At 47.6% G+C, this 12,032-nt stretch overlaps 1 protein-coding gene across 2 annotated transcripts; it reads left to right on the top strand.

Moving 5' to 3' along the window:
• The first annotated feature begins 1,491 nt into the window (after window positions 1-1,491).
• FKBP3 (FKBP prolyl isomerase 3) lies at window positions 1,492-11,874 on the top strand. Of its 2 annotated transcripts, XM_081876521.1 has the most exons (7): window positions 1,496-1,655; window positions 4,266-4,367; window positions 5,553-5,660; window positions 6,380-6,515; window positions 8,855-8,922; window positions 10,485-10,582; window positions 11,647-11,874. In XM_081876521.1, exons 1-7 carry the CDS (start codon window positions 1,554-1,556, stop codon window positions 11,699-11,701), a joined length of 669 nt encoding a protein of 222 aa, XP_081732647.1. In that variant the 5' UTR covers window positions 1,496-1,553; the 3' UTR covers window positions 11,702-11,874. The 2 variants fall into 2 exon arrangements, with proteins under 2 accessions (XP_081732648.1, XP_081732647.1); XM_081876522.1 differs by lacking the exon at window positions 8,855-8,922 and having other exon boundaries at window positions 1,492-1,655.
• The last annotated feature ends 158 nt before the right edge of the window (window positions 11,875-12,032 follow it).

The following is a 12,032-nucleotide window of genomic DNA, read 5'->3' as shown; positions in this document are numbered from 1 at the left end:
GGGCTAATTTCCAGATGTTTTCCAGATGTTTTCCAGTTGGAAAACCAAGGGATCTATGAAATACCCTGCAAAGTCTGCCCAGCCACGTACATTGGACAAACAAACAGACGAATAAATGCACGTATCGCAGAACACAAGAATGCCGTCAAAAAAGAAGAAAAAACTTCCTCTCTTTTCCAACACATGAAAGAAACAGGACACGAAATTAATTTTCCAGATTCCAAATTGCTCTTTAACACGGAACATCACCACAAGAGAATAATCATGGAAGCCATCGAGATAGAGAAACACCCTCACAACATGAACAAGCGTGACGACACATCCCGCTTGCCAGACATCTGGAAATTAGCCCTCCCCACAAAAACTGACACCAGATCCAGAGGCACACAGAACGCCAACACCAATCAACCACACCAGACCCAAACCCAGACCCTCTCCACAGATGAATTACAGACACCATCCAGTAGCCAATCCATGGTGGCACCTCCGGATGCTGCACCCCCCTGCAATCCCTACACAGATCTGGCTGACACAAGCCACAAAACCACAGCTCGCCCCTATACACGAAGCCAAGCCAGAGCACAACTAAGTACAGTACAGCCATCTTCTCAGGAAAACTCTTCACAAAGTTCAAGAGGTCAAGACACAAAGACTTTAACAACTAATCCACACCTAATGACCCACCTAAGTGGTACTCAGGATATCACTCAAGAAATCACTCAAGATATCTCTCAAGTAATTAAGGAACAAAAGAAGAAAAGGCACACTAGCCTGGGAACTTCCTCTCTGCCCAGAACATTGGAGGCTATACACCACACCCCCTCTACAGTATTTATAGGAACTCAAACACTGAGATCCAGCTCTGTTCCAGTAACAAGAAGCCGAAAGCACCAGCCTGAAGATGACGAGTGAGACCTCGTCGAAACGTCGCCTAGACACCCCAACTTTTACACGGGAAGACACCCGAGGACACCAAAACCTGCATTCCTGTACCCGTGAAAATCTACGAAAGCATATATATATATATATATATATATATTATAAATAATTGACCTATGTGGACAATTAATTAATATATATATAATTGACCTAATTTCCATACCATTTAACCTATTAAAAATATCACTTAAACGGTTTACAAAAAACTGAAGGAACAACGGACAACTTAAACGAAATATCACAACAATGCACAGCTACCTATAAAAACGTTACATGGATACAAAGCTTCCGCTAGATCTCCATTCATTTTCCTTTTGACGCATCCCGTCTCCCTCCCTCGCAGCCCCCTCTATGTATTATATATCTATGGACCTCTGCAGAGAGAGCGGAGCGGCGCTAACAGCGGCAGCTGCGCAGCGAGCCCTACCCAGCATGCACCGGGGGGCCCCTTAAGAGGCTCTGCCATTGGCCGGCCGGTGTCCGCCCACCCGCGCGGACTACATTTCCCAGCATGCCGAGCGGGCGAAGCGGCGGCGTAAGGCTCCCGCGGGCGCGCTGGGAAATGTAGTCCCGGCGTCGTGAGGGAGCGCTGGCTGGTGTGAGGAGGCGAGGCCATGGCGGCCCCCGCGCGGCCCTGGAGCCCCGAGGAGCTCCGCGGAGACGCCCTGCCCAAGAAGGAGATCGTCCGCTTCCTGCAGGAGCAGGCGGCGCACAAGGTGGGCGCCCGCTCGGCCTCCCTTCACACGTTCGCGGGGACACGCGTGTCGGGCGGAGGTGCCGCCGCAGCCTCTCTCTCTCTCTCTCTCTCTCTCTCTCTCGGCCAGGGCGGGAGACACGCGAGGAGCGGGCGGGGCCGCCTCCCGCCCGACACGCGTGCGGGGAGAACGTCGGAACGCGCGTGTCCCGCCAGCGCCTCCCTCTCCCGCCTCCCCTTTTCCTTCGATCCCGTCGCGCTTATCCACGGAGCAGAATCGCGAGGGTGTTCGGGTCCCCCGAAGGTCATCCAGCCCAACCCCCTCGCCAGCCCCGCTCCCACCTTCCACCGCCCAATGGCCCTCAAATATTTTTTATAATTTTTCCATTTAAACATATATAATCACATCATTATGATGCTCCCCTTGACTTCCTTGGCTCCTCAGAGCCTGTCGCCTTCCTTCCCTCCCACCTCCTGGCTTTCAAAGCTCACCTTTATATCACAGCATTTGATACATTTCCCAATTCTAATAAGACTCATCATTAAATACCTCAAAGTTTAAATAAATATAGAAAGGTAAAAAAAAATCTCATTACAAGTCTTCGGACAACCCTTCTAGTGTTGCTAATTGCTTACAATGATCTTTCAAACCCAGCCAGATGGGCGGGGTACAAATAATAAATTATTATTATTATTATTATTATTATTATTTCAAATATTGTATAAATTTACTCCAGTCTTTCTGGAATACTTGATTGTGCTGGTTTCGGATTATTCCCGGAAGCTTTGCCAGTTCCACAAAGTCCAGCATTTTCACCTGCCCCTCTTCTTTCGTCTTTGTGGGGCATTCAAACCTCCCCTCCTTTTCTAATTGTAAAATAAAGATCACCCCCCAAAAAAGAAACGAAGGGACCAAGTTCCTCCCCACAAGAGTTTCGGCAACCAGTTATGAGCCCCCCCCCCCGCCCCACCCTTTGCAGGCAGAAGGCCTGAGCGGCTGGGAAGGTTCCCAAAACCCTTCCAGGCTGTTGCTGCCGGTCAGAGTAGACAACAATGAGCCGGTTGTGGGTCTGACTCTGGGCAAAGCAGCTTCCTATGTTCATGGATCTGCACTGGCAAATGGAGTCGCCTTTGCTTTCATCTGTAAGCCACCTTGAGTCGCCGATGGGAAAAGGCAGGGCGTCAATAAATGTCGGAGATGCAACTTTGGGGTTTTGTTTGATTGCAGGGCTGCCTTTTGTACCTATGTTGTTGTTGTTTAGTCATTTAGTCGTGTCCGCCTCTTCGTGACCCCATGGACCAGAGCATGCCAGGCACTCCTGTCTTCCACTGCCTCCCGCAGTTTGGTCAGACTCATGTTGGTAGCTTTGAGAACACTGTCCCACCATCTTGTCCTCCGTCGTCCCCTTCTCCTTGTGCCCTCCATCTTTCCCAGCATCAGGGTCTTTCCCAGGGAGTCTTCTCTTCTCATGAGGTGGCCAAAGTCTTGGAGCCTCAGCTTCAGGATCTGTCCTTCCAGTGAGCACTCAGGGCTGATTTCCTTGAGAATGGAGAGGTTGGATCTTCTTGCAGTCCATGGGACTCTCCAGAGTCTCCTCCAGCACCAGAATTCAAAAGCATCCATTCTTTGGCGATCAGCCTTCTTTATGGTCCAGCTCTCACTTCCATACATCACTACTGGGAAAACCAGTATTAATTTTCCATTTAATAACATATATTCACATCATTATTATCCACTTTACCTCTTTGACTCTTTAGAGCCTGTCGACTTTCCTCCCCCCCTCATGGATTTCTTTATTAACCTCCATATTATAGCATTTTGTACATTTTCCAGTTATAATTGCACACATTGCAAAAATTTATGTAAATATAAAATTTCTCATTACAGGTCTTCAGACAACCCTATTAGTGTTGTTAATTGCTTATAATACTCTTAAATATCGTACAAATTTACTCCAGTCCATTTGGAATACTTGATCAGGCTGGTTTTGGATTTTCCCCGTCAGCTTTGCCAGTTCCGCAAAGTTCATCATTTTCACCTGCCACTCTTCTTTCCTTGGTACTTATTGTTTCCATTTTTTGGCTAAAAGAATTCTTGCCGCTGTTGTTGTATACATGAACAGCACATATACTAAAATTGGAACGCCACTGGGTTGTGTTCAGGGTTTATAGTTCACCCCCAGTGTGTGGCCACAAGGTATTACCTGTGAATGCCCACGTGAGATTTTTGAGCTTGGTTGGAAGAAGAGGCTTCAGTTGATTTCATTCATTGGATGTGGTCTGGTTCAAGCAGAATACAGTGGTACCTCTGGTTACATACTTAATTCGTTCCGGAGGTCCGTTCTTAACCTGAAACTGTTCTTAACCTGAGACACCACTTTAGCCAATGGGGCCTCCCGCTGCTGCCGCACCGCTGGAGCACAATTTCTGTTCTCATCCTGAAGCAAAGTTCTTAAGCCGAGGTAATATTTCTGGGTTAGCGGACTCTGTAACCTGAAGCGTATGTAACCCGAGGTACCACTGTATTCCACTCTGTAAAATGCACTTCCCATAATCCCAATTGCATGGCAGAAGAGCGACGTGATTCCTTTCTTTCCCAGTATTGAACTAACGCTCTTGCTTTTGCTTTTAGTTCCTGTCAGAGCACAAACTACTAGGACAGATAAAAAATGTGGCCAAGACCGCCAGTAAGGAGCAGCTGATCACGGCATATAATGAGCTCTTTGAAACCAAGGTAGGTACCCTGCCTTGTCTGAGAAGATCTTATTACTAGAATCTTTGTGACTAAGGTTCATAATAATCAAATTTATTACCAGCCCTTCACTAGCTGGTTCTAGGGCAGCTTACAACAATTAACAAAATCAAAATTAAGAAACAGTGGCCTTGGGGACAGAACAAATGCTTTGCTTTTCTCCTGCATCTTGCAGGGCTAGGAGAGACCTCTGCCTTCAGTCCTGGAGAACTGCTGCCATTCAGAGTGGGCGGCATGAGGCTTGATCCCACCTAAAATGTTCATATATTATTTAAATGCTCTGTGTGTCAACTTGTTTTTTAACTGAAATGTAAGAGGTTTAACATCAGCTGGGGGAAGGTATAAATGGGCTCCTGATATTACACAAGCGCTATTTAAAATAAGCTATGACACAAACCCATTTTCAGTAGCCATTGATAGTGAAGAAGAAGAGTTTGGATTTGATAGTGGTGGGGAGAGGGAGATAATAAGTCCTTTGCCATACAAGCTCCTACCTAAGTTCTCTAAAAACCTGGTAATTATTTGGTGTGGATCAATATAGTTAACCAAATGAGTATGAAGGCCCAGTATAGGTGGAGCTCTCCAGGAAGCTCAGAAATAGAAGAGGAGTTTGGATTTGATATCCCGCCTTTCACTCCCCTTCAGGAGTCTCCAAGCGGCTAACATTCTCCTTTCCCTTCCTCCCCCACAACAAACACTCTGTGAGGTGAGTGGGGCTGAGAGACTTCAAAGAAGTGTGACTAGCCCAAGGTCACCCTGCAGCTGCATGTGGAGGAGCGGAAACGTGAACCCGGTTCCCCAGATTACGAGACTACCGCTCTTAACCACTACACCACGCTGGCTCTCAGCCATCAGCGTTTCCATGCTCATTTGTGCAGTCTGCTTGTTGGCTTGGTAGTCAGTGTTGTAGGATCTCTGGTTTGTGGCATTTTCCATAAGTCTTTTCCCTGCAAGTTAAAGCTCACTGTGGCCTGTGTGGCTCGGCTTCCTTCCTTTATAAGGTATACGAAATGATATGGATTGTATTTCCTTTGCAATGAGTATGTAAGAAGAGACTGCTGGATCAGGCCAACGGTCCATTTGGCCCAGCATCCTGTTCTCACAGTGGCCAACCAGATGCCTCTGGGACAGGAATTTCTTCACGGATGTAACACATTTTCTTTCTAGAGATTTAAGGGTACTGAGAGTCCAGAGCATGTAGCAGAGCAAGTGAAAAATGTCAAGATTGATGAGGAGAAGCCCAAGGAGACAAAGCCTGAGGAAGCTGTGGATGAGGTAGGTGAGGAGAACAATCAGGTATGATTTGCAGACTCTGGCTGGTGGGAAGAGGCAGCCCTTGCAGGAATGTAAGGGAGCAGGCAAAATGGGCAGGAGGGGGGGTGCACCTCTTCTGGACATAGAAGAGCCGCTTCAGAATGTCAGGATCTTCCTCACCGAGAAAATGCAGTGTTGTAATCGTGGAAACTTCTCTCCAGAAAGTGCAGCTGTGTGCCTAGAAGTGCCAGTTCACGCCCTCACGAAGGGTTTGAATGTCTGGATTGGAACCAGCTGTCGGTTCCATTTGCAATTTCCTCCAGGGAACTCTGTTCCCTTGGAGATTTCTCAAATCTGTTGCAGCATTTTCTGGACAGGCGACCTTACATCAGGCAGACTTCAGCACATATTCTAAGAGCTCAGAATTTAAGATCCTTCCTGAACATAGCCACAGAGTCTTAAGTGATTTACTTCACAGTCTGACGCACATCCTCACAGAAAGAAGTCCCATTGTATTTCACAGGGGTTACTCCCAGGGAACTGTGTATAGTATTCATTGTGTTCAGTCATATTGAGGCTTTAATATTAAATAGGAGAGCTAATGGTTGGCTGTCTTTCCTTTCTGCCCTCTGAAGCCATTTCTTCATGGTCTTTTGTGCGATGCTTTGGTCAACTTCTGTACCTTTTGGAACAGTGAGAGCGGAAGCACGACCCTTGTTTCTCCCCTCTTCCCTTTTCAGGGCCCCCCAAAATATACAAAGTCAGTACTGAAGAAGGGGGATAAAATCAACTTTCCCAAAAAGGGCGATGTCGTTCACTGTTGGTATACAGGGAAGCTGCAAGATGGAACCGTCTTCGATAGTAATATTCAGACAAGTAAGTGTTCAAAAAAGGTGGCATTTCTCTTCTTCACAGAGATGGGGAAGCTGTGGGCTTTAAAGACCAGAGTAGCCGTGACTGAAGGCACAGCTTTATTTTCTCTCATTTATACCCGCCCTGTCTTCTGCCATGGAACCCAAGGTAGCTTCTACTTGTGGTTCCCAGTCACTCACTAGACCCAGACCTGTTTAGCTTTAGCCAGGTGGTGGCCTTGTGCACCTACAGAGCATCTCCTGGGAACACGATGCAGCAGATGTGTTGCCTGTGAAGTGAATGGGTCTTGCACAAGGCCATGCCTCTGCTTCTGGGCTGCAGTTTGCATTTTTTTTCCTTCCAGTCTGGGGATTCCAGTTTGCATTCCCCATGGATTCTCGAGGGCATGGTCTGTTTAGCACTGGAGAATCAAATTTTGCATTCTGACAAATGGGTTGGATCTGAATGGACTTGAGTCTCTGAATGAAAAAAGAGATTTCTGTGATTTCTTTGTACTCCTGCACCCCCAATCTATAGCCCACATGCTGTCACATTCCATGTGCTTCTAGAGGTTCCCTGACCTTCAGCATCAGCTCTCCCAGGAGCTGCAGTGGAGAGAAGGAAGCAGAGTCCTATTCCATGAGCAGTGTTCCACTTACAGTATTGTAGCCGATGTGATGTATTCAGTGTGTCTGGGTTGACACATGTACGTGTTTGGATACTGCCGGGGAGTCGGGGGCAATTGGCAGGCCCCCAGCTGGCACCAGCCACCGTCTGGCAGCCGGACGATCACCGGTCTCCATTGGAACAGCATCAGTCAGAGACACGAGCCTCAGATACATTTATGTGCACGCTCTGTCAGCAGAGTGAATAAATCTTTGCAGCAGAAGAGGCGGGCAGTGACATGTGTAAGCAGTATTTACAGGCGTTTTATTCAGCATAGTTCAGGAACATAGGAAAACATGTCTGCTTCCCTTCGTCTCCAGCAAAACAGCGAAAAGCAAAAGCAATATATAAACGGAAGTTCCCAGCAGACTGTGCTGGAAGTAAACAGGCATGTGACACACAACAGCCATGCCTGATCCTTTTAAGGTGGAACGGAACTATATCCTAACAGTACGTACAAATATGTACACACCCACCACTAATGGGCACAGTCAGAACTTCTTCCTGAAGTCCTGGAGAACCACTGCTGCCTGTCACTATAGAAGACAATTCAGACCTAGATGGTCCAGTGGTCCCGACTCTGTATAAGGCAGGAGTTTCTTGTGGTCCCGTTGCCACCTCTGCATGTCTGCTTGGCCTCTGGCCTAGAAATGTACTGTACCCAAAGACCTGGGTGTTTGGGCAGATCAGGGGTGCCCTCAGGATTGTGGATGCCCGCCGCCTCAACATGGATTTGCGACGTCACACACCCAACGTCTGTGGCTCCTCTTCCTCCTCCTCGCCACAGCCAGTGAGGCAACGTTTTCCATGTCTGAGTCCCCCACCCCCTGCCCGGAAAAGGGTGCCTCGCTAGTTGGCTGCGGAGGGCAGAGCTGAATTGCTTCACCCTCAGAGGTAGTGCTGGCTTTTCTCAATGACTTTGTGGGTGCCACGTCCCCACAGTTGTAACCCACGGCCCCCTGGAGTTGGCTCCTATGGTGCAGATGTCTCTTTCTCAAGCACAATTTAGGGGGTCTTTGTTCAGTGCAAAATGCCCTGAAATATAGTAGACAGAAGCTGTTTCACATGTCGCTTGCCTTCCAGTGCATCTTGCACCAGAAATGACCCTCGTGAGCCTGCACCACCCGGCTTCCAAAGGGGAGTGTGATGGAAATCACAGTGTTTCTTAGTCTTCCGTGCTCCTTTTATACACAAAATACTTAGCAAACTGGGCTTTGACTGAGAAACTCCTTTCTTGACAGTTACACAGAGTGGTGGGAGTTCTGTAGCCATTAAGCAACTATCAAAACAGCTCCATTCCTTAGTTGGAATGGCTGCCTGCATGTGACCAGGCTAGTTGTGCCCCCTAGTTACCTAGTGAATTTGCGTGACTGGAATGTGGGTGACTCCTCAGGAATCCTTTCCCAAAGCAGTGCTCTCCAGATGTTTTGGACTCCCAAAACATCACTCTTGCTCAGTGGGACCACCTTTTGGTATTATTGTTGCATGTTTTTAGGATTTGTTTTGTATCTAAGTTGCCTTGAGACCTTTGGGCAGAAGGCAAACTTTCTCATCGCCCTTGACCACCAGCGATACTTTCCGGGTGGGGAGTTTGTAGTCCAGAACATCTGGAGCAGACCAAGTGGGGGGAGGCTGGTGTAGAGCGAGAAGCCAGCTGGGAGAGGGATAAGGGCTCCAGAATGTTGGTGTCGTTTCAGGTTCAAAGAAAAAGAAAGCTGCAAAACCACTGAGCTTCAAAGTCGGCGTTGGAAAAGTGATACGAGGCGTGAGTATGCTGGCAGAAGGGTGGGTGGGTGCAGCTAGGATGTGTTTGGGCCACCCACCTCCTGTGCCCATCCGTCAGGGAGGAGCTCCTGTTGCCAGGCAGCTGTCAGGCTATTTGCTTAAATCCTCCAAGAAGAGAAGCTGATGCATGTTGTCTGTCAGCTTTCCTCCATAGCACATCTGACAAAATTCATTTTCCTTTCCCATGCTCAGTGGTCTTTGCATCAGAGTCCATTGAAACAGATTATGCTGCCCACCAAGATGGAGGGAGGAGGTGGGGGTGTTAAATGTTTTACCTGAGCTCAGGTTAGGATGATTGGCATTAAGATACCTAAGTGTATATGCCGTTTTAAGGATTGCCAGGATTTATTTATTTCACTATTTGGCTGTTTCTATGTGTCCTTTGTTACCTGTCCGCACTCCCTGGGCTACTTGTCGTCACATCTCACAAGTGCAGTGGCCAACACGTGGCTTGCCTTACCAGCGAGACCTGCAACTTGTGATGTCCCTGACCTCTCCCTTCCCTGACTCCCATGGCGTGTGCAGAGGGAGGGAGATGTGCCCTTGGGTGATCTTCTGCAGAAGCTGCAACCTTTTGCTACAGCCTCCTGAAAAGGTTCCAGGAAACAGGAAACTGATTCCTTTATCTAAGAGGAGGGAGGAGGAGAAATGGCTTCCGTCATATCAGTTGTGCTTTTGGCAGAATACAGAAGCAGTATTAATGAGCCCCTAAGGAAGAGAGGGGCAGAGAAAGGGGTTGTTTATTTCCTTCTAATTGGCGTTTTGCAGGAGGCTAAAACAGTAGGGACAGTGGTGGCTTCTTCTGCAGAAACTTGTGGGATGGACATCACTTCTCCTTCGTATACAGCTGTGGCGCTTTGGTCTAAACCACTGAGCCTCTTGGGCTTGCTGATCGGAAGGTCGGCGGTTCGAATCCCCACGATGGAGTGAGCGCCCTTTGCTCTGTCCCAGCTCCTGCCAACCTAGCAGTTCGAAAGCACGCCAGCACAAGTAGATAAATAGGTACTGCTCCGGCGGGAAGGTAAATGCCATTTCCATGCGCTCTGGCACTCATTACGGTCCTCCATGCGCCAGAAGCTGTTTAGTCCTGCTGACCACATGACCCGGAAAACTGTCTGTGCACAAACGCTGGCTCCCTTGGCCTGAAAGCGAGATGAGCACCACAACCCCATAGTCGCCTTTGACTGGACTTAACAGTCCAGGGGTCCTTTACCTTTTTTTACATATCCTGCATCAGTCTGTCTCTACCTTTCTGATAATCTTAAAAGCACTAGAATGCATTCATTAAACATGATTTTGCAGTAATTCATCTGAACCAGATTTTCAATAAGACAGACATCTTGTAAAACATTTAACCTAAAAAGGCTGGTTCTCTAATCCTCCTCAAAACACAAAGGTCTCAGCCTGCTGAGTTTGTTAACTTACCCAGCAGAGGGAACTTGCTCCACTCACCCTTACTGTTTCAGCTTATCTTCTAATAGCCCAGGTCAAAAACATTCCTTCCAGCCTGTTTCTCAGGTAGATTTGTTTTTTCCCCCCCAGTGGGACGAAGCTCTGCTGACCATGAGCAAAGGGGAGAAGGCTCACCTGGAAATCGAACCGGAATGGGCTTATGGGAAGAAAGGGCAGCCAGATGCCAAGTATCCTTGCAAAGTGTGCTCCTGAGCAGTCTACTAATCTGATGGAAAATGTGGGTGTGCAAAATTCCCTGGCTCAGAAAGCCAGGTGCTGGTGAAGGAGTTCCCAAGGTCTAAGCATGGGGCAAGTGCAGGTAAGAACATCAGAACCTACTGGATCAGGCCAATGGCCCATCTAGTCCAGCAGCTTGTTACGATACGATATGACATCTTTATTGTCATTGTCCCATACAGAACAATGAAATTGAAAAATCTACATAAGACATTCAAAAACCCCTAAAAACTCTGAAACCCCATTTTAAAATACAATATACACCTATAGAGATGCCCCAATGGGAAACCTGCAAGCGGGATTTGAGTGCAAGAGGCTTCTCTCCTGATGTGGCCTCCAGCACTGCTGCTCCACCTGTGGAGGGAGAGCACAGCCACCATGGCATAATTTTGGGGGAGCATGGGATGCAAACGGGCAGAAATGCCTGCAGCATGGCAGGCCTCACCAGCACCCTTTCCACAAGGGCAAAGCACATCTCCGACACTAAGTTGGTCAATTGAACCCCTATGTGCTGCCAAATGGTATGTGATCCCTAAAATTGGGTATGACGGCAGTGCCATGATGTTTGAAGATGAGGCAAGAGGATCTGGAAATAAGGAACTGAAGCGGCAGGCTAGAGCATTGCACTTCCCCTTTCATGTGACAATGCTTGCTGCAGCCCAGTCCATGTGGCGTGTCCTGTGGCTGGGAATTGTTCTGGAACAGAGTCAAACTCTGCCTATCTAGTTTTAAGTACTTATGTGTTCTCCACTGACTGAATATTACAAGGGAAGATGGTCGCAACTCTGAACCAGACAGATCATGTACTTGAAGAACTTTGGGGAGCGGGGAATGTTATATAGCAGGTAATTATAGGATATGTAACAACAACAAACAATTGGCAAATGCTTACTGCATTTTGCTCCTCCCTCCCCCTTCTATTCCTGTGAACTACGTGATCTGACTCTCTTCAGAACTGCCACTCTGCAAGTGTAACTTCTACCGCAGAACGAATTCCTTAACTTGCATACTTTAGAATTCCACCAAATGCAAAACTTTTCTTTGAAGTGGAACTGGTGGATATTGAATGATGGGTTGCTCCTCCTGGCCCCCCATCTTTGAAAACTGTGAAGATGCTCTCGGAAGTCCAGGAAATGTGTTTGTGGCCTTGTTTCGCACACAGCAAGGGTGGGGTGGTGGGAAAAAGCTTTTATTTCAGTTGCTGTGTACAGCATCACTTTAACTAAAGACTGGTTTATATACATGGCTCTGACTGTCATTGGCCATTTGTGGCTGTCATTTTTTTTTTTACTTTGGCACACCTATGAAAGGTAGTTGTCATAACCTTTGAAGAAGTGCTCCTTTCACATGTTTTGAGGAGGCCCCTACAGTTAGAGACTATTCTAGGCAGCCACTTTTTCT

The sequence above is a fragment of the Podarcis erhardii genome (assembly GCF_964252035.2).
Source record: "Podarcis erhardii genome assembly, chromosome: 1".
Taxonomy (NCBI): domain Eukaryota; kingdom Metazoa; phylum Chordata; class Lepidosauria; order Squamata; family Lacertidae; genus Podarcis; species Podarcis erhardii.
This window is presented reverse-complemented; position numbering and strand designations above follow the sequence as displayed.

Excerpts from the sequence above, each read along its gene's own strand:
- FKBP3 (XM_081876521.1), top strand. The coding sequence starts at position 1,554 with ATGGCGGCCCCCGCGCGGCCCTGGAGCCCCGAGGAGCTCCGCGGAGAC. Across the intron at positions 6,516-8,854 it reads CGATAGTAATATTCAGACAA|GTTCAAAGAAAAAGAAAGCT; the intron begins GTAAGTGTTCAA and ends GTGTCGTTTCAG. Across the intron at positions 8,923-10,484 it reads TTGGAAAAGTGATACGAGGC|TGGGACGAAGCTCTGCTGAC; the intron begins GTGAGTATGCTG and ends TTTCCCCCCCAG.